Below are 27,679 nucleotides of genomic sequence, written 5' to 3' on the forward strand. Positions count from 1 at the left end.
ATGTGGAGTCGCCAGCCACTTCTTTTCACCTGACAGTGAGGGGTTTCGCCAGGGGGACGTAGCACGTGGGAGGATCAAGCTATTCCCCCGAGTCCCCCCCAAGCAGGTGCTCCGACCGACCAGAAGAGGCACTAGTGCAGCGACCAGGACACATACCCACATCCGGCTTCCCACCCGCAGACACGGCCAATTGTGTCTGTAGGGACGCCCAACCAAGCCGGAGGTAACACAGGGATTCGAACTGGCGATCCTCATGTTGGTAGGCAACAGAGTAGACTGCTATTCCACCTGGACGCCCGTCTGTTTTTCTCATTTTTATTTCCTTACTTTTTACTCAGATATCAGCTTATGCTCACTGAGATACACACACACACACACGTTTTTTTTTTTTTACTCATCCGTTGTTAATCCTTGTAGGTTTTCATATCATTTCATCATTTTTCAATTAGCCACCAGTGAAACTCCCTGGTTTTGTCTGAATCAGACCCAAGTACACAGAAGAGAGCAGTGTCTTGATTTGAGTGATGCTTTGGTATTCTCAGCTCTTAAATAATTCCCTATATAACTATTCATTGTATTATGGATTTTTTTTTTTTTTTTTGCTATTAGTCAGGGGCACTAGCTCAAATGCTATTGACAAGCTGACTGCAAGTCACTCATCAGTGTCAGAAGTGATGTCTATGCAAACAGGCACATTGTGCTGTGGGCTTTTTCTTTACATGTGGCAGATTGACTGAGGTCTCCATAACACCCTCACTAAATACTTGCTGACTGTACCACCGCCGTCTTCCTGCACAAAGCGATTACTTCAGCAGAGAGTCAGTGACACAAAATCCAGGAACAGCATTCATAATGCATGTCTTCAAAATGGAGCTCTCACTTGTGCCGTAGCTCACCCAGTTTCCCCCCTAAGCCCCCATTTCCAAATGTTGCTTAGCTCTCTGAAAACTAGAATAACACTGGGCTTAAATAACAGCCGTAAACGCAGAGATCATTCCTTTAAAAGGGAAGCTGGGGCACTCTGTTAACTCTTTTAACTCAGGTCAGCAGCCGCTATGTCTGCTTTGGTTCTGTGTTGCAATCCTTCACTTTGTTTTACTGACCCAGTCCAGCAGATTTAGAGAGGCAGACTTAGCAGAAGAGGGGAGCCAGTTGTCCTTATAAAGGTAAAAAATGTGAGCATGGAGCTCTGGCCAACATCTTTGGCAAGACTGCCTTAGACAAGGTGCCACTGCCAGCTCATTTCTGTATACCACTGCCAGCCTCATTATCAGAGCCTGTGTTCAGTTGAATAGATACAGGGCAGTATATGGCTCTCATGTTGGATGAGATGCTGTGCTGTAGAGTTACCTCAAAAATGTCATATTTACTTAAGCTGCCAACCATCTTTTAGCCCCCAAGATTCCCTTCATATTCCTCCAGGGGGGGAAATTGGTTTTGGGCACAAAAGTGCTAGGAACAATGCTGTACAACACACTTCAGCACAATGGTAAGCACTTCTAGTAAATCACTTTTCTGGACACGTCTGGTTGAATTGGTCTATTAATCTGCAGTGAGTAGGGTGTTTCCTTCCTTTATGGCATAATGGTAAACATTCTGAATAATAAGATGAAAACATTTACTTAATTCAATACAATACAACGAACTTTAAGTCTATATATAGATTAAGATGCGTTAACCAGTGCAAATGTTGTGCAACTGCTCTAGCACCATTTACAGCATGTCTGTTTTGGTGGCACGGTTTTGCAGCGCTGTCAAAGTATGCTTTCTCCTCCCACATAAAGTATACTATGCCATTTATGCATGCTATACTAGAAACACACACACACACACACACACACACACACACACACACACACACACACACACACAATGGGGATATTTGGTCCCCATTGTGTGTGTGTGTGTGTGTGTGCATGTGTGTGCTTTTTCTATCCCAACGAGGATAGAAAAACAAGCACACACACACACACAATGGGGACCAAATATCCCCATTGTACGTGTGTGTGTGTGTGTGTGCTTTTTCTATCCCAACGAGGATAGAAAAACAAGCACACACACACACACACACACACACACACACACACACACACACACACACACACACACACACACACACATATGCAGGCGTGCACATAGACAAAGACACAGACATAACAGAGTAGGTGGTGGAACATTTACAATGATTTGTGTTCTGCACCTGCTCTTCTCCACTGGTATTAACAATAGATGTCTATGCAGTGAGGCAAACATTCATTTGATTCAGTACCAACTTATCCTCCACATACCCTTCTTATGGCTACAGGTATTCCATGTGTGCAACAACTATATTACAGCACATGACAGAAAAAGGTGCACTAAATTCTACCGGATAATGTCTAGCTAGTTATCCTGGAATTGTTTGTGTTTGTGCATATCAGGTTTACACAAAACATATGCTAAAGTTTGCATGGGCTCCTTTTTGTCAATTTGCATGTTTTGCAGAAGCTCAGTAAAAATAAATTAACCAATGATTTGTACAAGTGATTTCTGCTCAAGAGTTACAGGGTGCCCAAACTTTCGCATATGTTATGTCCTCCATTTTATTTTCTAATGCTTAACGTGACAAATTAATAGGAATGAAACAATAGGCAGAAATAATTCATGTTTAACTGTGCACCTTTCAGAGGTTGTGTTAATTTATTTTTTAATCGAGGCCTTCAGCAAAACATCTAATTTGACTGGGGTGCCCAAACCTTTGCATAAAGTTGTATAAATCATTCTTTAATGTCAATGCTGTCATCATCAGTTTAATCCATCTAAGACAGAATCTAATATTCAGCAAATACTGCATATTTCTCTCTTATAGGTAATGGTAAGCATGATCACTTGTCATTTTAAGGGGCGTCCGGGTAGCGTGGTGGTCTATTCCGTTGTTTACCAACATGGGAATCGTTGGTTTGAATCCCCATGTTACCTCTGGCTTGGTCAGGTGTCCCTACAGACACAATTGGCCGTGTCTGCGGGTGGGAAGCCTGGGAAGCCGGGTGTGGTTATGAGTCCTGGTCGCTGCACTGGGGGGAATAGCGTGATCCTCCCACGCACTACGTCCCCCTGGTGAAACTCCTCACTGTCAGGTGAAAAGAAGTGGCTGGCGACTCCACATGTATTGGAGGAGGCATGTGGTAGTCTGCAGCCCTCCCCAGATTGGCAGAGGGGGTGGGGCAGCGACTGCGATGGCTCGGAAGATTGGGGTAATTGGCCAGACACAATTGGGGTGAAAATGGGGGGACCCCCCACCCCCAAAAAACCCCAAAACTATATAAACGCATATGTTGTGTATTGACGCATTGGAAAAGAAAAACCAATAATATTGAGTTGATTTTTCAAAATACATACTGATTTTTTAAGGTTTCTTTTGAACAAAAAAACCCCAAACATGCTCTTGGAGGGCATTTGGTTGTCAACTTTGTCAATGAAAAACAAAATTAAAATGCACTGCTCTTTCTCTACTCCTTTTCTACAACCATTGTAAGAAAAGTCAACCATTGAGATAAAGTTACAAGACTGGCTCTCAAATGATGAAGACATCCTCCTGTCTATCTTTATCCTTTTCCAGACAGTAACTGAGCCTGATGACAATACATTGCATTGACAGGCCTGTCACACATAACACCATAGAGACTTTAGCTTGTAATCCTCTGTGGACGAGCAGGAGCAGCAGCACAGAGCGAAAAGGGCAGCGATTGAGACAACTTGTTCATGCAAATCTAGCTGTTCCAAGAGAAGAGCATCTCTGTTAGTCAGATATTGTTTGTCATTCTGAACAGACTAATATATACTGCTCAAAAAAATAAAGGGAACACCTAAAAACACAATATAGACCTCAATGAATGAAATATTTCAGCTGAAAATCTTTATTTATTAGACAGAGGAATGTGTTTAGAGCAAAATAACCTAAGAATGATCAATGGAAATCAAAATCATTAGCCCATTAAGGTCTGGATTCAGAATCATACTCAAAATCAAAGTGGAAAATGAGAACATAGGCTGATCCAACTTCTGTGGAAATTCTTCAAGACGATTCAAAATGAGGCTCAGTAGTGTGTGTGGCCTCCACGTGCCTGTATGCACTCCCTACAACGTCTGGGCATGCTCCTGATGAGACGACGGATGGTCTCCTGAGGGATCTCCTCCCAGACCTGGATCAGGGCATCGGTCAACTCCTGGACAGTCTGTGGTGCGACATCGCGTTGGCGGATGGTACGAGACATGATGTCCCAGAGGTGCTCGATTGGATTCAGGTCTGGGGAATGTGCAGGCCAGTCCATAGCATCAATGCCCTCAACATACAGGAACTGCTGACACACTCTGGCCACATGAGGACGAGCATTGTCATGCATGAGCAGGAACCCAGGGCCCACTGCACCAGCATATGGTCTGACAATGGGTCTGAGGATCTCATCCCGGTACCTAATGGCAGTCATGGTACCTCTGGCTAGCATGTAGAGGTCTGTGCGGCCCTCCAAGGATATGCCTCCCCAGACCATCACTGACCCACCGCCAAACCGGTCATGCTGGAGGATGTTGCAGGCAGCAGAACGTTCTCCACAGCGTCTCCAGACTCTCTCACGTCTGTCACATGTGTTCAGTGTGAACCTGCTCTCATCTGTGAAGAGCACAGGGCGCCAATGGCGAATCTGCCAACCAAGATGTTCTCTGGCAAAGGTCAATCGGGCTGCACGGTGTTGGGCTGTGAGCACAGGCCCCAATTGTGGACGTCGGGCCCTCATACCATCCTCATGCATTCTGTTTCTCACTGTTTGAGCAGAAACCTGCACATTAGTGGCCTGTTGAAGGTCGTTTTGTAGGACTCCGGCAGTGCTCCTCCTGTTCCTCCTTGCACAAAGGACCAGATAGCGGTCCTGCTGCGGGGTTGTTGTCCTCCTGCGGCCCCCTCCACGTCTCCTGGTGTACTGGCCTGTCTCCTGGTACCTCCTCCATGCTCTGGACACTGTGCTGGGAGACACATCAAATCTTCTTGCCACAGCGCGCATTGATGTGCCATCCTGGATGAGCTGCACTACCTGAGCAACTTCTGTAGGTTGCAGATACCGCCTCATGCCACCTCTAGTGGTGAGGGCACTAGCAAAATGAAAAACTAACCAAAGATCGGCGAGAAAAGATGAGGATAGGCAAATGGTCTGTGGCCACCACCTGCAAATCCATTCCTTTTATAGGGGTTGTCTTGCAAATTGTCTAATTTCCACCTGGTGGAAATTAGACAATTTACCAACAGGTGAAATTGATTCACAAATCAGTGTTGCTTCCTAATTGGACAGGTTGATATCTCAAAAGTGTGATTGACTTGGAGCTACATTGTATTGCTTATGAGTTCCCTTTATTTTTTTGAGCAGTGTATATTGACATGAGCTTTCATCCTATCAATGCAGATCGTGTTTAAACGTGATTCTTGATAAGTCACGTACCCCCTTAACCACGCACAAACACCCTGAAATAAATTTCTTCAAAGTTGGGTAAGTGATGCCCCACTCAGGATATCGAAGCCTGTAATAAAATTTAATGGTAAAGTGGTAAGACATGCCATAACTCTCTGCCTTGGAGCCAGCAATACATCTCAAACTGCGATTTGTTGGCAATTGCGTCCTTTTGTGATTCATTTGCTTACTCTTGTTGCCTTAGGTAATCTGTACTTTTCTCGTTTGGAGACTTTAGAGATTCACAGTGCTGGAGCTGTTTGCTCATATTGGTGACGCAGCACCATTTTGCTTTTCGGGGACATTAACATTCATCTCAATGAGCATGGCTTGGCACAGCACTGATGAGTTTTAGTTATAGACTTTTATTTCTAGGATAAACATCCAGGAATTGCTGAGACTGCTCACAGCAACACTGAAGAAAGGGATACAAAAGAACCACTGCAAGACAGAGATCGTGGTGTATTTATTTTGATGCCTTTCATGCCAGAATAAATGGCACTTCAATCTACCATCCCAGCAAAAGAAATTAAAATGCATATATTACCTTCCTTGGAAGATTTACTTTTTGTAATATTTAAATTTAGCTTTTATTCTTATCTAGACTTGCAGCAAATATGCAACAGTAGAAAGTTTCAATTTTTGAATCACTAAAATCAAAGGCAACCAAGAATTCGGACCAAAAGTACTGTTGGGCCCTGATAGTATTCCTGTCACCATAGAAAGATAACCTGAATGAAGTGCAAGAAACTGCGAGAAATACAGCAGAAAAGAGGGGGAAGGTAAAAGTCACATATAAAATGACCATGGTATGCTCTACTCCCAGTTAGCTGACAGTCAGAGAGCTCTTATTATATTATGGGTACTTGTTACTGCACTACACTGTAACAGAGGTGGATTATTGGAATTTTATTTTATTTTTTATTATTTGTTTGTTTTCATTTTGGTATGCAATTTTCCCTTTTTTATTAGTTTTGGTTTTTATTCAGTTCTTTTCTTTGGAACACAGTCCCATTCCATCAGGGCTCCAATTTACACAATCTTACAATAACCTATTTCTTTTGTTGTGTTTCTGGTGATTCATTATTTGCAGCAAGTTGGAGCGCTAAATTACCACCAATATATAATTACCACATCTAATTTTGTCTGAGAAAAAAATGTTCTCCTAAACAGAGCTACCTGCCGTGGTACAACCCTGCTGAGTCTAAGGATTTTTTTTTCACCTAACTGTACATTTAATCATTCCAAGCCATTCAATACATCAACGCATACTTAACCATTTTCAGCTGCTTGGGTTCACTTCCACGTGGTCAAAATGAAACAGACTGCAGTGTGTATAAGCAACGGTCATGTGGTTGCCAATGTCTTTTTTTTTTTTTTATCGGTAAGGAATTAATGGGGCAAGGACAAAAGCATATCCATATCGATACCCTTACTGCAGAATCAGCAAACTCCGCCTCGCCCCACATTCAAGGCAGTCATCCATATTTAGACTGCTTATCAAAGGAGCATTGGTGAAGACTTACGTAAATGAAAGGCTTTCATCACTCAGAGTGGCAAATATGTTCATAATGATACACAGGCTTTAAAGAGGGCGTGCTGCCAAAAGACGCCAGTGTGAGCGCAGAAGACGTGAAAGGTCGTGTCATCATCCTCACAATTGCACTTTTAGGAAGCTGTGTAGATGAAAAATATTAAACTCCATGTTTGCCCTACATTTACAAACGAACCTCTTGACACTGGGCCCACCTATAGGTGACTGAAAGTAGAATAACTAAATAAAATAAAGTCTGATAATATTACATCTGCAGATATGCATCCACTTGCACATTTGCAAGTGATAATGTAGCGTTGGGTTGAATAGCTTTCATACTTGAGACTTGGAAGTGCTCCGAAAAGCATGTCATGTAGATCAGGATGCAGATATTTGGTGCTCACATGACTTTGATTATATGGAGCATGATCTCATTTACCCAAACAATATGTACCGTTGGTTTAAAATGCTCAAGAGTTTGATGCAACCCAGCTAAATGCAGCAGGTGTGAATGTGCCCAAAGGCTTGTTAAAAGTGCCATCAATCTCCTCTCCCTTACCCCTGCCCCCTCCTAGCAAGAGGAGTGATTGCATGCAGGTTTCATGGCCCTAGGGAGAGAAATGTGTTTCCCTGAATTGCCTGTGAGCTTGTTGGTTAGGAATCTCAGACCACCAATGTGTTTCTCACTGGGATGAACCCTGTAACTGAATCTGTGAGGTCCTAACCCAGGAGAGGCGCGAGGCCCTTGACTTTGACGCCACTGTCGGCCAGAGGGATGAAATGATATATTTTCTGTTGAATTTCATTTGAGTCTTGGCCTGGTCCAGGTCAGGCTGAGGGCTCCCATTAACCAGAGTGGGCTTCTATCTATGAAAAGGGAGTTTAAAAGAGAAGGAGTGATAGAGTGTTGAATAGTTTCAAGGAGAGCTTTTCCACTTTTCTGATATCACCTAGACAGTGAGCCCTCTTTCTCCAATCTTGTGCATGCTCAATGGGAGTAGCCGTGAGAACAATGCGTGCTGTTTGAGGGGCATTAGAAGAAAAGTATAAGAAGTGGTCCTTGGGGCATCTGGGTAGCGTACTGGTCTATTCCGTTGCCTACCAGCATGGGGATCACCAGTTCGAATCTCCGTGTTGCCTTCGGCTTGGTCAGGTGTCCCTACAGACACAATCAGGCAGCACAGTGGCGCAGTGGTTAGCACTGACGCCTAACAGCAAGAAGGTTCTGGGTTCGAACCCTGGGGTTGTCCAACCATGGGGGTTATCCCATGGTGGAGTTTTGCATGTTCTCCCGTGTCGGCGGTGGGTTTTCTCTGGGTGCTCCGGTTTCCCCCACCATCAAAAAACACATGCATGTTAGGGTTAATTCCTGTCTGTGCCCTTGACTGAGGCATGACAAGACGAACTGGAGTTGGTCCCCAGGTGCTGCTTGGCAGCTGCCCACTGCTCCTAGCTACACAGCTAGAATGGGTTAAATACAGAGCATAATTTCCCTACGGGGATCAATAAAGTATCTTAAAAAAACTGACCGTGTCTGCAGATGGGAAGCCAGATGTGTGTATGTGTCCTGGTCAGTGCACTAACGCCTCGTCTGGTCAGTTGGGGTGCCTGTTCAGGGGGGCGGGGGAATAGCATGATCCTCCCACGTGCTACGTCTCCCTGGCGAAACTCCTCACTGTCAGGTGAAAAGAAGCGGCTGGCAACTCCACATGTATCGGAAGAGACATGTGGTAGTCTGCACCTCTCCCTGGATCAGCAGAGGGGGTAGAGCAGTGACCGGGATGGCTCAGAAGAGTGGGGTAATTGGCCGGATACAATTGGGGAGAAAAGGGGAGAGAAAAAAAGAAGTGGTCCTTGCTGAAAAAAAAATGATTAAGACAAGAGCCGACATGAGGGACCCCTGCCAGTCTGTAGCTGAAGGAGCCACTGGAATGTCACATAAGGTGTTTAATGAACACTTCAGATGCTCTCCGACTGCATACTGCCAGGGTAAAAATTGCTGCAGTTTGCAGATGTTGAACTGCTTGCATTCGTCTCAAATCCCTAACAATATGTTTGAATGATGTTCGTGGCCTCGCGTCTGAGTCAAAGAAGACTCGTTAAATTGTTTCACATCCTCACTCACTTTTCAGTGTCACATATGAGTCATTTTCACTGCTCTCGTTTGAAAAATATGTATTTGCTCAAAAAAAAAAATGCAAATTTGGTCTTTAGAATTTTCAGTTCATCTTGGAGATCAAAACAGTTCCCTGCTCGGCTTTATAGATGCTCAATGGGACAACTTTTTTTGACTGAAAATGTAGGAAAAAAATGGAATAAAGTGTAAATTTCAATATAGTGTATTCTCCTGATGTAATATTCAGGTGTCTTCAAGCAAAATAACCAATATCATCACAATTCCTTGATAATTACAGAAGCCTCATGATGAAACTAGAATGTGTTACAAGATGCGGTATCACTCTTATAAAAGTCATGTATCTTTTTTATTTGTCCTTACAGACATAAAGCAGTGTTTGTTTTTAAACTTACTCTTGTATTTTGTGTATGTGCAGTTCATGATGAAAATGAGTTGTGTTACTAAACTGGAATTTAGTAAGGCTATATAACAATGGTGACATTATATTTTTTTTCTCCACCCGTTTGTTATCCAGAAATTGACATTGAAAGATGTGTCCGTGACTCAATCAGCCTATTCTGCTGGAGTCCAAAGAGTGCAACCTACCGGCAACATGCCCAGCCACCCAAGGCCACCGGTGACAATAGTAATTTTGGGAAAACGCCAGCATACCACTCCTCTGATTACCAGGACATGCCCAAGACAGACCTAGTGAGTGCTACACACACACACACACACACACACACACACACACACACCAGACTTCAAAAATTGACTGGGGCCAATGGTCTATGGGTGAAAAAAACTGGGTTGTTTGTGTGTCTGTGTGTGTATATTATCTCTACAGTAACTGCACTTTGCTACATTTTGTTATACAGAGGCCCTTGGTGTTGAGTGATAGTGGATCAATTGTGAGATATGATAAAATGCAGTTTATCCCCCGTATATTACAATGACTTAATTTCCTTTTTATTGAGTAGAGGATACTGGAAACAGATTCAAAAATGACATCTAGGGCATCCGGGTGGTGTGGCGGTGTATTCCATTGCCTACCAACACGGGGATCGCCGGTTCAAATCCTCGTGTTGCCTCCGGCTTGGTTGGGTGTCCTTACAGACACAATTGGCTGTGTCTGCGGGTGGGAAGCTGGATGTGGGTATATGTCCTGATCGCTGCAGTAGCACCTCCTCTGGTCGGTCAGGGTGCCTGTTCTGGGGGGTTGGGATAGTGTGATCCTCCCACGTACTACGTCTCCCTGGTGAAACTCCTCACTGTCAGGTGAAAAGAAGTGGCTGGTGACTCCACTTGTATTGTAGGAGGCATGTGATAGTCTGCAGCTCTCCCCCAGGAGCAGCCACTGGGACGGCTGGTAGGAGTGGGGTAATTGGCCGGATACAATTGAGGAGGAGGAGGAGGAGGGGGGAATCCGAAAAAAAAAAAAAAGAAAATTAAAGTTTGATTATTTCCTCTAACAATACATTTTCAGGTCTTGTTTTACTCTGCTTTTCTGCAGCCTTTATTGAGTATTTGCTGTACTAAACAGGGTATCTAGTACATAGACGGTAGGTTGTGAGCTGCTGCACTGAACATGCACAGACTTAAGTAAATCAAAGCGATATAACAGAGAAGGTGTGTCTATGCTGCTGTGACATTTAGCTCCCAATAAATCAGTCACAAGTCAACTGCTTACACTGCACCATCTCAAGGAAATATTAATGAAATTCAGGTCAGCCAATAAGAGTAGCTACTTTCCCCCCCTCCAAATATGGCACTGCCCACATTAACTGAATAAGTGGGTTATATATATTCAAATATGTTAAATTAATCGTTTCTTTTGATTTCCCCCCCCCCCCACATAGATGCCCATGACATTTAAATTGTAAGTGGTACTTAAAATACAGTTTTCATGTCCTGAGATATTTTTTTCCAGCCATCATTCCATGTTGTTATCTTGATCAGAGGTTTCCATTTTTCAAGGTACGGTAGTGTCAGACTGATGCCATCCATCTAGCCAGGGTCATAATTTATGACTGGCCAGAGGGAATAAATTTTGAGACTAGTACTGAAGCCCTCAGGACCAGTTAACATGGATGTTGTTGACATCTGGTGTCATCGCCATTACCTTTTTCATGCTCCTCACTCGTACAGACAGACGGGCCCAGTCACATTTCATGATTCGTGTACACATTATCAAGTGCGCAAAATAACTCAAAAACAGATTTATTCATTAATTGGCGGTTGATTTTAGAACTGCTGAGACTCTGTGTAGCTGTATTGGTTTTTATATTTTGACATTAAAATGAGTTTATGCAGGAATTAGATGTAAGATGTTATGTTCAAAGACCACCTCTGTTTTTAATTTCCAAGGGCTAGAAATTGATTTGGTTTAAATTATGCATTCTTTCAAAGCGTTGGTTGCATCCTGAAACGGCACACCGAAATTTGCATCGTGTGATGTGTAGTTGTTGATGAAAGGCTCTGTTTCAGACAAGCCTTAATGTCTTTGCGATGTGTTTATGCCACAGCCCTTTCTTACTTTTCATGCTGGAATGCGTTGTGTGACGATGCCTCCCAAACCCTCTTGTCAGCTGCATCTTCTGTGTGTCCAAGTGACTGCTGTAATCTTTCTCCTTCAGCGTCCTGAGCTCAGGCTCATTTGTATGTGTGGTGGCATCGATCCATGGCCACATAGTTGCACCTTACCTCTCTCACAGAGAACATGTGGGCAGGAGGGAGTGCAACAGTGAAACATCAAGCATTCATCAATGGACCGGCTACTTAACTCAGAATGCATGTACACATACAGGCACATACTCCCACCCAATAATAATAATAGGCAAGGCAAGGCAAGGCAGCTTCATTTATATAGCACATTTCATACACAAAGGCAATTCAAAGTGCTTTACATAAAGGTATAAAAAGACATTAAAAAATAGGTAAGATGAATATTGAAAGAATAAGAATTAAAAGAGAAATTATCGAAAAAAGTTAGTTTTCTTTCACTAAGGCTATTAATTTTTTTATTAATGTTTTTATTAATTGTGTAATTTTGTTTTTCCATAGGAAAAACAAAATTACGCAATTAAAGGGAAAAAAAACAATTAAATAGTCAATAAAACAAATGAACAGGCACCAAAACCAATATCCAGTGAAATAAACATCTATTTTTATTTTAAAGCTCTAAATCCAATTGTATTTAATTATAATAATATCTATAATTGCTATTTTATATTTACCTTTTTATTTAATCAAAAAATATATTTTGTTTTTTATTTGCCACACACTTTTAAAGTTTTCCAAGTAGCAGTTTGCCAAATGGCCTTTATTTAATTCATTGCGTTTTTATTTCAAAGCAGCTTCCCTTGTCAGTCATCATGAAAGGAGCAGGCCTCGACACCGGATTGGATAACCTCAGCAGCTGATTATCTTTACCTAGCGCTCAACATCCTTATGTACCAGGAAATGTGGCAGACTTGGGAACATTGGCAGAGTTTCACTTAGCAGATGAAATTGAAAGTGGAAGCATATCCTCTGATGCTGTTCCAGGCTGCATTGTGAGCTCTTGTGAATTATTGATCTCCAAAATAGTAATGGATTGCATTTATATAGCACTTTATCGCAACACCCAAAGCACTTCACAGTGAAGGGGGGAAACTCACCTCAACCACCACCAATGTGTAGCACCCACCTGGACTACACACGGCAACCATTTTGTGCCAGAACGCTCACCACACATCAGCTTGAGGTGGAGAGGGAGAATTCATTGAGTGAATTACACAGGGGGATGATTAGGTGGCCAGATGGAGAGAGCCAAGTTTGGAATTTTGCCAGGAGTCACCGAAGGACCCTCTACTCATTGCGATAAGTACGATGGGATCTTTAATCACCACAGTGAGTCAGGACTTCGGTTTAATGTCTCATCTGAAGGACGGCATCTCCTACAGCACAGTGGCCCCGTCACTGCACTGGGGCATTGGGATTTTTTTTGTTGTTGTTGTTTTTTAGGACCAGAGGGAAGATTGCCTCCTACTGGCCCCCAAACACTACTTCCAGCAGCAGCTCAGTTGAGCCGGGAGGTCTTCCATCCAAGTACTAGCCAAGCTCATATTTACTTAGCTTCTGTCACTCAGCAGAACCAGGGTGCGTGTTGGTATGGCTGCTAGCCAAAAAGACATATATCCTTTTTTTAATTCTCTGTTCTTCAGCCATATTGGTGACTACTTGTTGTTGCAATGAGGCAGTTGGGATATTGGTGACTTGCTCGGTTGCTTTGTTCTGAATCTCTGTTGAGCAACTGAGTAACCAATCACTGTAGTAGATCCTACCCACCGGTGATTGACAAGCAGCTTGCTGTTTTGAGATAAAAATGCAATGAAGTCAATGGAAGAACTATTTGACAAACCATTACTCAGAAATCATTAAGAATCATAGAAAATTTGTAATTTTTTATTATATTATTTAAATGTGTTATTATAGAAAAATTATTATTATAGAAAAAAGGGTGGCACGGTGACCCAGTGGTTAGCGCTGTCGCCTCACAGCAAGAAGGTCCTGGGTTCGAACCCCGGGGTTGTCCAACCTTGAGGGTCATCTCAGGTCGTCCTCTGTGTGAAGTTTGCATGTTCTCCCCGTGTCTGTGGTGGATTTTCTCCAGGTGGTCCGGTTTCCCCCACCATCAAAAAGACATGCATGTTAGGTTAATACTCCTGTCTGTGCCCCTGACCAAGACAATGGAAAGACGAACTGGAGTTGGTCCCCTGGGTGTTGCACGGCGACTGTCCACTGCTCCTAGCTACACAGCTAGGATGGGTTAAATGCAGAGAAAGAATTTCCCCATGGGTATTAATAAAGTATATCAAAATCAAAATAATTTTTTTTTTAAATCTAAAAAAGGCCCTTGTGAATCAATAAAAGGGTAATCATGAAATAATGATTACTGTATGTACTATGATAATTAAATAAAATTGGATTTGGGGTTGTTGGATAATAGATATTTATTTATTTATTTCATTAGATATTTATTTATTTCATTGCTTATTAGTTTTTTTCCCACTGTCGATTTATGTATTTAATTTTATTGCATGTTGTCTTTCATACCCTGCTACCCGTTACTTGGGAAAACACAGTGATGATCTTAATTAAGGCCCCTACAATTCAAGACTGACATCTTCCCTCACTAGCACTGATTGGCGTCATTTTGTATATACAACTAAATTTGATCATATTTGCAGCAGCTGCATACTACAGCTGGTTAAATAGTCTGTTAATAATGCTAATTCCACTGTTTATAATTCTACTTTAGGGTTTCTCATGCATTTCAGCAAGTCATCGTTAAGGGTAATCTCCTTCCAATCTTCTAGATTTAATTACTTAAAGTGAAAAATGTTATTTCGTTGACTCACTGAACACAAAGCAAGAAGCTAACTGAACAAGTTGTGCAAGCTGTGCTCAGAAAACATTACATTCAACAAACCAGGATCCAGAGCTTTAAAGTGTTTATGGCTAGACATTTGCTTTGGGTCTCACTCAAATTCTTTTGTCAGCAAAAATAGAAAGGAATTTTGTCAAAGGAAGTGGCTTTTTCTGCCCTGAAAGAGGGAACCTATTCACTTTAGTGCAGTACAGTATTTGCAACTGCTGTGTGGCCAGAATTAAAATTTGAAATACATATTTAAAGCTGCAATGACTCTTGCCTTTGAAAGTCTCGTCTTGTGTGTGTGTGTGTGTGTGTGTGTGTGCTCACAGGGTACAGTAATGTTTCACATCAGCATTTTTTTAGATCATGGCCTCAATTATACACTTTTTCTCAGTATTTTACTCTGCTGGGCAAATGAAATCTGTTTTTGCTGCAGAAAACGATTATTTTGCCAATTTTACAAAATACTTTGTGCCGATTAAAGCACACGGCATGAATTCTGTAATTAAATACTTCTCAATGTGTGAGCCATACAGTAGAATATGATATGTAAAAATCTTACATGGAACGCTTACAATACGGCAACATGGCACTTTAATTGAGTCATTGCCCGTGTCTAGACAGCAATTATAGTTAATGTCACTGTACTGAACTGCTGTTCATAGCTTAAATGTTAATTTATGACATTTTTAAGGCATAAGCATTAATGACAGCAGACACACACACACACACACACACACACACACACACACACACATACATACATACAAAATCACCAGAAAGGATTTGTGTCTGCTAATCAATATCCCTAGTTATGCTGCATCGGTGTTTGGCCATTTTAATGTAAGCATCAGAAAGCTAGTCTAGGCTGGCACACACTGCTCACCATGGAATTTAAAGCACCACACGGCGCTCCAGTCACACCCAGCAGGTGCAGGCTGCATATCTTGGCTGTATATTTTTACTATTTCTGTATAATTTTGCATTTTTTGCTTGTGCGTGCATCTATGTATGTGTCAAAACATAGAGATAGGCAGTTAGAGGTTGGCAGTCATCTGTATACCTTAGTACAATTACAATATAAACATTTCCTTTGTATAGCTAATGTATTTTTCTATGACTATAAAATTGAAAGAACTGGAGGATTTTAGTATTTATGATTTCATCAACCTAATCATCGCCTTCATGATATTAGCATCCATTTACTGGTAAAGAGGTACACAGGAGGACAATATAGGGTTATAGCCCATCTCCACTACCCAGAACTGTGATGTGTCTGACGGTGCAGAGCTGAGCCCAGTACAGCCTGGATTTGTTGCCATGGTGTTGCTAATTTGATTGACAGCAACTGACTTCTGCTGTCCATCATGCTGTCGCTAATTGCTATTGAATTATAACTAACGTCAGAGCTTGAACATTGTCATTAGTCGAAAGACTTATTTCAATTGTGCAATTCTGTCAACTTATCAAATATTAACTGGCCTGTAGTATTCAACTTCAACAAGTTCAAGGGATGTTCTTCTTTTACTTTTGTGTACTTCCAGTGACATCATATTACAGATCAACCGTAAATGAGATATCACTCCGTGATCCTGTTATTATTGGTCCAGCACCAGTTGTCAAACCAGGCCAAAATCTTTCACAGTTAGTTCCCAGAACAAAGCAGGCTGGTGTTATGAAAATGAATGGACATTTTCACTGCTTGCCACAGCACAGTTCTTAAAGCCACAATACATTTCTATTATTTAATAGAAGGATTACTTGGTTTGACTGTTACTTGTTCACTATGGGTCTTTCTGCTATTTACCGGCAGCCATACCAACATGTACCCTGGCTCTGCCAAATGACGGAAGTTAAGCAGGTATGGACTTGGCTGGTACTTGGATGGGAGAACCTCCCGGGAAAACCGAGTTGCTGCCGGAAGTGGTGTTGGTGGGCCAGTAGGGAGCAGTCTTCCCTCTGGTCCTAATAAAAAACAACAAACATCAAATCCCAATGCTCCAGTGCAGTGACAGGGCCACTGTGCTGTAGGAGATGCTGTCCTTTGGATGATATGATAAACTGAGGTCCTGACTCACTGTGGTCATTGAAGGTCCCATGGCACTTATCGCAAAGGGTAGGTAGGGGGTTCCCCGGTGTCTTGGGAAAATTCCCAACATGGCTCATCTCCATCTATTTATTATGAAGTTACTGATACCAAACTGATTATTGCCTCAAGTCCAGACTATAGTAAAAGCCTTTTGTTGACTGAAACATCTTAACCTTTGGCATAACTTGGTTAATAATGTTCTACACAAGACTTGGTAGCAAACACTCCCCCCTTCTAAAACACATGTCCTGGCTAAACAATGAGCTATGAATGTCTTATTCTCTGGTGTTGGGTCCAGAATGGATCAGTATAGGGATAACACTTGCTCAGCCTAAAAACTGCTTGTCCATTTGTACCATATGATTACAAGGCCACATCTTTCTTTTTTTATATGCACTTTGCTAATAATCTTTTTAAACGCATTACTCCCAAGACTGGCTGATTGAGTCACCCAGAATCAGCTCGGTATATTTGGTGTTTATTAAGATGAACCTTGAAAACTCAATGTGGCTCCTCTCAGATCCATCAGTGCTTCAATGACTGTCTAGCTGAGTGAATGAGATACATCCAACTCATTAATTTTATTGAGCCTCGTGTAGGTTTTTGAACCTCGCTCTTTAAAGTAACATCTATTTTGTTACACCCACACTCACCTTTGATTATCTCTCTTCAATTCTTGTCCCAGCTCAGCTATCACTTCCTGTTCCTAACTGTCCAACCCAAGGTTGGTTGACAATTGATGGCCATGAAAAGTCCCTATGATTGAATTGGACTAAATCCTTGAGAGGAATAATGTTTTTTTTAAAACATATTCCACTGCCAAACTGTGTTTCATATATATGTGTATACCATTACCAGATCAACGCTTTTGTGTTTTTTGTATTTCATGAGTCCCTTTTTTATTATTGCGGTTGACTACCCTGTGCTATTTAGGGCCAGATGTTTGCAGGACTTTGTTTCAACTAAACACCATACTATCCGGTTTTATACATCAGCACACTTTCAGATAGGGGGCAGCTCTGTAATGAAGTCAGTAATTGCTTCAGCAGGAATAAAAGACATTGCTGTCTTGTCAATGGCAGCAATAGTGGCTTAAATGTCTTTCGCAGTTTATCATCTTATGGTTTTAAATGTAACGATGTCAAAACTAGAAATAGCAGCTCCTTTATACGGATTACTTGTAGGGGAAAGAAGATTTCCAGTTCAGTGTATGTAATACAGGTAACACAGCAGTTGGATGTTCAGTCCTTGCCCAAGGGCACTTTGATAGTAGAATCAGAATCAGATTTATTGCCAAATAGTTCAAGAACATACAAGGAATTTGTCTTGGTATGTTGGTGCAAGAGGAAAAAATTAATAGTAAAGGTAAAAGTTAGAATTATATATATATATATATATATATATATATATATATATACACACACACACGCACACGCACGCACACACACGCACACACCCACACACACACACACACACACACACATACAAGATAAAATTAAAAAATAGAAACAAGGTGCAATAAGGTACAATAATGGGGAAACAGTAGGAATATGGCAAGTGCTATTTTTACAAAATGTTAAATGAGAATTTTGAGGGGCATCCAGGTAGCGTAGCGGTCTATTCCATTGCCTACCAACACGGGGATTCCGGTTCGAATCCCCATGTTACCTCCGGCTTGGATGGTCATCCCTACAGATACAGTTGGCTGTGTCTGTGGGGGGGAAGCCGGATGTGGGCATGTGTCCTGGTTGGTTGGGGCGCCTGTCCGGGGGGGAGGGGGAACTGGGGGGGAATAGCGTGATCCTCCCACGTGCTACGTCCCCCTTATGAAACTCCTCATTGTCAAGTGAAAAGAAGTGGCTGGCGATGCCACATGTATTGGGGGAGGCATGTGGTAGTCTGCAGCCCTCCCCGGATTGACAGAGGGGTGGAGCAGCAACCGGGAAGGCTCGGAAGAGTGGGGTAATTGGCTGGATACTATTGGGGGGAAAAAGGGGGAAAAGCCACAAAAAAAAGAGAGAGAGAATTTGAATAAGAAGTTATTTACAGAATAACCCGTTATTTGCAGAATAGTGCGGGCTTTATGCAGTGTCCATGCATAGAGGGTACAGTAAGGCAGATAGCTATATATTGCACTGTGTTTGTACATGTGAGCGTGTGTGCATGTGTGTAGGTATATGTTGTGTCGTGGCGTGGAGAGAGGGTCAAAGGGGGTGGGGGGCATTGTCAGGATCTGTGGGTGTCGGGGGGCTTGTTAGAAAGGCCTACTGCTGTAGGGAAGACGCTGCTCTTGTGGCACGAGGTTCTGGTTTTCATAAACCTTAGTCTCTTGCCAGAGAGGAGTGTTTTGAGGAGACCATGGCCTGGGTGGGAAGGGCCAATCATGATTTGCTGCTTGCCTCAGTGACCTTGATGTGCACAGGTCCTCTAAATAGCTGATAACTACAATGTGAATGGGAGTAATTGAGTTTAAAACCAATGTCTAAAGTATAAAGTTACTAAAACTGTCAATATTGTAGATGGAACTCACCTTTATTTTCTCAGGTGTGTATGCTGAGCAGGTATGCTATTTGAAAGTGACTCCTTGATTACCACATGAGGTTACGTAATAGTTAACATACTTATTCTCAGATGTCGCCACTACAGAGCTCCACTGGAGAAACTGGAAGGGAAAAGTTTTGCTCAGGGGATATCATGCTTTCTTACTTTCTTTCTTTCTATTCTTTGCTTTTATTTTTTCTTTCTTTCTTTCTATTCTTTGCTTTTCTTTCTTTCTTTCTTTCTTTCGTTCTTTCTTTTCTTCTTTGCTTTTCTTTCTTTCTTTCCTTCATTTTCTTCTTTTTCTTTTTTCTTTGTTCTTTTCTTTTTTGCTTCTTTCTTTCCTTCTTTCTTTCTTTCATTTATTTGTAGATGGAAGACAGCACTATCCATTACTTCTGTCCACTGAAGCGTGTCTAATTGTGTTGATATTTCATTAGTATTGTCCTGTAGGATAGATATTCAGAATTTCACTCCATATTTACTTGTCACTGATGATTAGCTTTCATATCAGGTAAATTGAATTTAAGGAGAAGAAGGCCAAGAGTTTAATAGGATAGTCACCTCAGCAACACCATATTCTGTGTAGCACCAGTAAATAATCTAGCACTGGCTCAGTGCTGTTTTATTTTGACAAGTACTGCGTGTCTATTCTCAAACTGCCTGAATGATTCAAGAAAAACCAAAAGGTCCTCGTATTCCACTTTCCTCTTCGGTTTAGTTTCGACTAGAGAAATAGACCGTGTTGTATCTAGCTGTTTTTCATTGTGTGACTGTAAAGCCCTTTGAGACTGCATCATTTAGGACCATACAATTAAACTTGATTTAAGTATGGGTAAGACAAATTAAAGCAATTTGCAGTGTAAACAGCGTATCACTTTGATGTGTAATATGTGTACGCAATGTAAAGACTAAGAGAGAAGATGGGTTTAGAAAAAAGGGAAGTTTGATGAATGTCAGTATTGCGCATTGCTCAAATGCAAACACACCATCTAAAAAGTACCTTTTTTGGAGAAAGTGTTTGGGCCACTTGCAACTGTTGACAAAGTTATTGCATGGTTATTGTTGAAATCCTTCAAACAGAAAATCATGGGCACCCAACGATGCAAGACTTACTGGAGCATTTTGCCATTCAGGACATGATGTGGTCATATCAACAATTTTGTTTGCAATTTTGGACACTTTGTATGGCATCATGTTAAAATAAAAAAAGTATTAATTTTTCCTGTTTTTGCCACAGGTTGTATATTTATGCCTTTTTCAGCAGTGTGCAGGTGTTCTGTACCCAAACACAAAACTGAGCATTTTCCATTCATTTCTATGCCCAAAAAAAAGATACAAATATTTTGAAAGCTATACAAGCTATACTAATGGAGTATATTAAAGTTTTGGGAAGCATAGATAAACTACAACTAATAGCATCATGCGTGTGATAGCTTGCAGGAAATGTGCCCTCTAGTTTTTTTTTTTAAATGTTTTGCAATATCTAATTATTTGTGTTCAGAAACCCAACTCAGTGTGATTATTATTTTTTAAATCACATTGAGATGGGTTTCACCCCTCTCTTTGCCTCATCTTACTCCTCCAGTGTGATAAATGTCTTGATGCATGCTCAAAAATCCAGTTAAGCAAATCAAAGAAAGTTGAATCAGTTCATCTGGACACAACGTTTACTGAGAGAAAGATGGATGATGAGGGATGAAACGTTTCTCTCAATAAACGTTGTGTCCAGATGAACTGATTCAACTTTATTTGACCAATGTGATGAACAAAATATGTAAGAATATTACTGTGGGGCATCCGGGTGGCGTGGCTGTCTATTCTGTTGCCTACAAACACGGGGATCGCCAGTTCGAATCCCCGTGTTACCTCCTGCTTAGTCAGACATCCCTACAGACACAATTGGCTGTGTCTGCGGGTGGTAAGCCAGTTGTGGGTATGTGTCCTGGTCGCTGCACTAGCGCCTCCTCTGGTCGGTCGGGGCACCTGTTCAGGGGAGAGGGGGAACTGGGGGGACTAGCGTGATCCTCCCACATGCTACGCCCCCCTGGTGAAACTCCTCACTGTCAGGAGAAAAGAAGCGGCTGGCAACTCCACATGTATTGGAGGAGGAGGCATGTGGTAGTCTGCAGCTCTCCCCAGATTGGCAGAGGGGGTGGAGCGGCAACCGTGAAGGCTCAGAAGAGTGGGGTAATTGGCCAGATACAATTGGGGAGAAAAAGGGGGGAAACAGTCACAAAAAACAAAAGAGAATTTTGAATAAGAGGTTATTTATAGAATAAGTTATTTGCAGAATAGTGTGGGCTTTATGCAGTGTCCATGTACAGAGGGTACGTTAAGGCAGATGGCTATATTGCACTGTTTGTATATGTGAGTGTGTGTGCATGTGTGTAGCTGTATGTTGTGTTATGGTGTGGAGAGAGGGTAAAAGGGGGTGGATGGAGGGCATTGTCAGGATCTATGGATGTCTGGGGGCTTGTTAGAAAGGCCTACTGCTGTAGGGAAGAAGCTGCATTTGTGGCACGAGGTTCGGGTTTTCATAGACCTTAGCCTCTTGCCAGAGAGGAGTGTTCTGAAGAGACCATGGCCTGGGTGGGAAGGGTCAATCATGATTTCCTGCTTGTCTCAGTGACCTTGAGGTGTACAGGTCCTGGAGGGATGGCAGGTTGCAGCCAATCACCCTTTCAACAGAGCAGATAATAACGCTGCAGTCTGCCCTTTGTCAGTCAGTCAAGTTGCATTTTATATAGCGCTTTTCCTTGGCAGTGGGAGCAGTGTACCAGACAGTGATGGAGGAGGTGAGGATGGACTCAATCAGAATCAGAATCAGTTTTATCTGGCCAAGTATGTGTAGGCCTACACATACAAGGAATTTGACTCCGGTTCCTCCATTGCTCACCATGTACTTCCACAGAATAGACATACAGCTAAAACAGACAACAAGGTAAACATAAACATTTAACTACTATGTACAGAAATAGTAGTTAAATGTCTATGTTTACCTTGTTATCTTTACGTCTCAGTGATCTTGAGGCATAGAGGTCCTGGAGGGATGACCGATTGCAGCCAATAACCCTCTCAGCAAAGCAAAGGATACGCTACAGTCTGCACTTGTCCTTGGCAGTGACAGCAGCATACCAGATCGTGATGGAGGAAGGGAGGGTGGACTCAATGATGGCAATGTAAATTGCACCATCATTGGCTTTGGCAGTTTGAACTTCTTCAGCTACTGCAGGAAGTGCTACCCCTTCTGTGCCTTCTTGGTGAGGGAGCTGTTCAGCTACCACTTGAGGTCCTGATTGATGATGGTGCCCAGGAAGCAGAAGGATTCCATAGTGTTAACTGGGGAGCCACACAGGGTGATGGGGTTGGTTGGGGCTGGATTCTTTCTGAAGTCTACAACCATCTCCACTGTCTTTAGAGTGTTGAGCTGCAAGTTGTGTTGGCCACACCAGGACACCAGATGGTCTATCTTCAACCTGTAGGCAGACTCATCCCCATCAGAGATGGGCCCAATGAGGGTGGTGTTGTCAGCAAACTTCAGCAGCTTAACTGACTGGTAACTGGAGGTAAAGCTATTTGTTTACAGGGAGAAGAGTAGAGGGGAAAGGACACAGCCTTGAGGGGAACCGGTGCTGATGGTCCGGGAGTCAGGTGTGTTTTCCCAGCTTCACATGCTGCTTGCTGTCAGATAGGAAGTCTGTAATTCACCTGCAAGTGGAGTCAGGCATGTGCATCTGGGAGAGCTTATGCTGCAGCCGATCCAGGAGGATGGTGTTGAAGGCAGAGCTGACATCCACAAACAGGATCCTGGTGTAGATTCCTGCAGCATCCAGGTGCTGGAGGATGAAGTGGAGCATCATGTTTACTGCATCGTCCACAGAACTGTTGAATCTGTATGCGAACTGCAGGGGTTACAGGAGAGTGGGTCATGATGGTTTTAAGGTGGGAAAGTACAAGGCACTCAAAAGACTTCATTACCACAGAGGTCAGGGTGACCGGTCTGTAGTCACTGAGTCCTGTGGTCCTTGGTTTTTTGGGGGATGATGGTGGAGGACTTGAAGCAGGCTGGTACATGACACGTCTCCAGTGAGGCATTAAAAATGTCTGTGAACACTGGAGACAGCTGATGGGCACAGTGCTTCAGGGTGGAGGGAGAGACAGACTCTGGTCCAGGTGCTTTGCGGGGGTTCTGTCTCTTGAATAGCCTGTTGTGGTAGGGGAGGTGGGGGGCCTCTAAGGTGGGCAATTGTGGAGAGGCCTGGGCCCCTGCTCAGGTGGGGGGAGGAGGAGCTGGTGGATGGCATTACAGGGGATGTTGTCAGGACTGTCCCATTGTCTTTCAAATCGTCAGTAGTACTCATTCAGATTGTTGGCCAGGTGCAAGTCGTTGGTGGAGTTGGGGGGGGGGGCTTTCGGTTAATACTAGGTGTTAAAGTCTAATACACTTTCAGCCCTTTTTCATCAGGCATACTTTTTGGATTTACAGTATACTGACCAAATTACATGTAACATGAAATATCACTTGTCCCAAATTACATATTACAAGGAGCATATGTAATATTAACCATTTTATGAATAAAAATCATTTTATATATTTTCAAAACAAAATTGTGGAAGAACAGACCTGTTTTACATTTAAAAAATATGACATATCTGTGTAAAATAATGTGTTTACAGTTCTATGATAGTATCTCTAATGACAAGAGGTGGACAAAATTTAAACACCATTGATATTTTATGGTTTTCAGAGACAAATAGGTTCCAGATTATCTTCAAAACCACACATTTCTGTGGCCCTGCCCTTTATTCACAAGGCCCGGCCTTGTCAATAAAGCGTTCCCTAAAACTGTCATTGTAATTGTGTGCTTTAAACGCAAATGCACATTTTGTTTTGAATTGCTGCTTTACATTTCTGAATCTTCCTGAAGAAATGTCTGTTCATTATGTACTTGCATGTTTCATCAGTAGAAATGACATGATTGATTTACCAAATACAAACAACCCTTTAAGCAGCTGAGTGGAGTTATTGTGGATAATGTGTACTTCAGCTTTAGACGCATCATTTTAGCAAGAAGGTACAAGAGGTATGGTCTCATGTGTTGACAACACGCAGTTCAACCCTAAAGCTTTATTTCTGTCATATGTTTGCCTTTAAACAGCTGATAACTGCAGGGCGAATGGCAGTAATTGAGTTTAAAACCAATGTCTAAAGTATAAATTTACTAAAACTGTCAATATTGTAAATGGAACTCACCTTTATTTTCTCAGGTGTGTATGCTGAGCAGGTATGCTATTTGAAAGTTACTCCTTGATTACCACATGAGGTTACGTAATAGTTAACATAGTTATTCTCAGATGTCGCTGCTGAAGAGCTCCATTGGAGAAACTGGAAGGGAAAGTTTTGCTCAGGGATGTCATTCTTTCGTTCTTTCATTCTTTCTTTCTTTTCTTCTTTCTGTCTTCCCTTTTATTTTTTCTTTCTTTCATTTTTTCTTTCTTTCTTATTTTCTTTCTTTCCTTTTCTTTTGTGTTTCTTTGTTTCTTTTGTTTCTTTTTTGTTTGTTTGTTTCCTTCCTTCTTTCTTTCTTTCCTTTTTCCTTTTGTTTGTTTGTTTGTTTCTTTTTTCTTTTGTGTTTCTTTTGTTTCTTTTTTGTTTCTTTCTTTCTTTCCTTCCTTCCTTCTTTCTTTCTTTCATTTATTTACAGATGGAGGATGGCACTATTCATTACTTCTGTCCACTAGAGCGTGGCTAGTTGTGTTTATATTTCATTAGTATTGTCCTGTGGGATAGATATTCAGAATTTCACTCCATGTTTACTTTACTTTTTTTTTTTAAATTTATTTCTGATTTTTCCCTGTTTCTCCCAATTTAGTGGCCAATCGATCCCTATTTTAATTCAAACAACCACCCTCGTACTGCGTCCATTTGCCAACTGCATCTCTCCGGCCGGCAGTCTCGAAGGAGACGCCTCGCCACTTTAGTGACAAGGCGACTCCAGGCCGAACCACTGTTTTTTCCGACACACCCAGAGACGCATTCATGTGACGAACACAAGCCGACTCCGCCCCCCTCCCAAAGACAGCATTGCCAATATTGCCGCTTCATCAAGTCCGGCCATAGTTGGATCTGACGAGACCGGGGCGCGAACCCCAATCCCCAGTGGGCAACTGCATCGACACAAAGCCGATGCTTAGACCGCTACACCACCGCGGACTACTTTACATATTTATTTTGACAAGTACTGCGTGTCTATTCTCAAACTGCCTGAATGATTCAAGAAAAACCAAAAGGTCCTCGTATTCCACTTTCCTCTTCGGTTTAGTTTCGACTAGAGAAATAGACCGTGTTGTATCTAGCTGTTTTTCATTGTGTGACATTGTGTGACTGTAAAGCCCTTTGAGACTGCATCATTTAGGACCATACAATTAAACTTCACTTAAGTATGGGTAAGACAAATTAAAGCAATTTGCAGTGTAAACAGCATAACACTTTGATGTGTAATATGTGTATGCAATATAAAGACTAAGAGAAGATGGGGTTAGAAAAAAGGGAAGTTTGGTGAATGTCGGTATTGCGCATTGCTCAAATGCAAACACACCATCTAAAAAGTACCTTTTTTGGAGAAAGTGTTTGGGCCACTTGCAACTGTTGACAAAGTTATTGCATGGTTATTGTTGAAATCCTTCAAACAGAAAATCATGGGCACCCAATGATGCAAGACTTACTGGAGCATTTTGCCATTCAGGACATGATGTGGTCATATCAATAATTTTGTTTGCAATTTTGGACACTTTGTATGGCATCATGTTAAAATAAAAAAAGTATTAATTTTCGCCACAGGTTGTATATTTATGCCTTCTTCAGCAGTGCGCAGGTGTTCTGTACCCAAACACAAAACTGAGCATTTTCCATTCATTTCTATACCCAAAAAAAAGAAGATACAAGTTAAATATTTTGAAAGGTATACATGCTATACTAATGGAGTATATTAAAGTTTTGGGAAGAATAGATAAACTACAACTAACAGCATCATGAGTGTGATAGCTTTGAGGAAATGTACCCTCTACTTTAGTTGTTTTGTTTTTTTTTTTGCAATATCTAATTATTTGTGTTCAGAAACCCAACTCAATGTGATTTTTTTTTAAATCACATTGAGTTGGGTTTCACCCCTCTCCTTACCTCCTCTTGCTCCTCCAGTGTGATAAATGTCTTGATGCATGCTCAAAAATCCAGTTAAGCAAATCAAAGAAAGTTGAATCAGTTCATCTGGACACAACGTTTACTGAGAGAAAGATGGATGATGAGGGATGAAACGTTTCTCTCAATAAACGTTGTGTCCAGATGAACTGATTCAACTTTATTTGACCAATGTGATGAACAAAATATGTAAGAATATTACTGTGGGGCATCCGGGTGGCGTGGCTGTCTATTCTGTTGCCTACAAACACGGGGATCGCCAGTTCGAATCCCGATGTTTCCTCTGGCTTGGTCGGGCATCCCTACAGACACAATTGGCCGTGTCTGCCAGTGGGTAGCCAGTTGTGGGTATGTGTCCTGGTCGCTGCACTAGTGGCTTCTCTGGTCGGTCGGTGCAGCTGTTCAAGGGGGAACTGGGGGGAACAGCATGATCCTCCCATGCGCTACATCCCCCTGGCACTGTCAGGTGAAAAGAAGCAGTTGGCGACTCCATATGTGTCAGAGGAGGCATGTGGTAGTCTGCAGCCCTCCCTGGATCAGCATAGGGGGAGGAGCATCGACCAGGACTGCTCGGAAGAGTGGGGTATTTGGCCGGATACAATTGGGGAGAAGGGGGGGGGAGTATTACTGTGGCGAATGGGGTACAGTCTCACCTGTCTTGAGTTATCCTAATTGGCTTGAGTCGGGTTTACACGTGGCTGCAACTCTCCTGTACGACTCACACCAGAGGCTGGGAAGAGGGATGAAGGCTGTGGGAATGTGGACTCACAAAGTTCTCTGTCACCGCGGAAAGACTTAAATAGAAGTCTGTTTTTAGTCTTTTGGCGTGTTTTTAATTGTAGTGTTTTCAATGTTATTGTTTAAATGGGCTGTTGCACCTTCATTTTGCATCGTTGTCTATGTCACTGTGCTGTGCAGCCCTGGCTGTGGTGCAGATTTGCCACAAATAAATCGCTCTCATCTCTCTGTCTCTATCTATCAAAAAAATGTCATTCAAGTGATATTCTAAAATTTACAGGAAAAACCACATCACTTTTCTTGACTTCTGATCTAATGGGAATTCTTCTTTTCTAGTCCCGGGAGCCCCTGGCACTGAGTGACCTGAAAGCAGAAGTGTCCCCGCGGATATCCGCTGAAGACTTAATTGACTTCTGTGAGTTGTCGTCAGGAGGACCAACCAAGAGGACCAGGGCCAGCAAACCCAAAATCGTAGCCATTGATATCCGCAATGGGGATGAGTATCCTTATGAAATCAATAAAGCAACGTCATGTTTGATTTACCTTTTTTCAAAGTTATTTTGTTATAAT

At 42.2% G+C, this 27,679-nt stretch overlaps 1 protein-coding gene across 1 annotated transcript in view; it reads left to right on the forward strand.

The window, feature by feature from the left end:
* Nucleotides 1–27,679, forward strand: part of tbck (TBC1 domain containing kinase) — a 74,734-nt gene that overhangs the window by 28,532 nt on the left and 18,523 nt on the right. The window contains exons 23-24 of the mRNA XM_056279966.1: nucleotides 9,663–9,838; nucleotides 27,446–27,609. Coding sequence (XP_056135941.1) covers nucleotides 9,663–9,838; nucleotides 27,446–27,609 — 340 coding nt within the window. The remainder of the gene's footprint in view (nucleotides 1–9,662; nucleotides 9,839–27,445; nucleotides 27,610–27,679) is intronic.

The sequence above is a fragment of the Lampris incognitus genome, chromosome 5 (genome assembly GCF_029633865.1).
Source record: "Lampris incognitus isolate fLamInc1 chromosome 5, fLamInc1.hap2, whole genome shotgun sequence".
Lineage (NCBI taxonomy): Eukaryota > Metazoa > Chordata > Actinopteri > Lampriformes > Lampridae > Lampris > Lampris incognitus.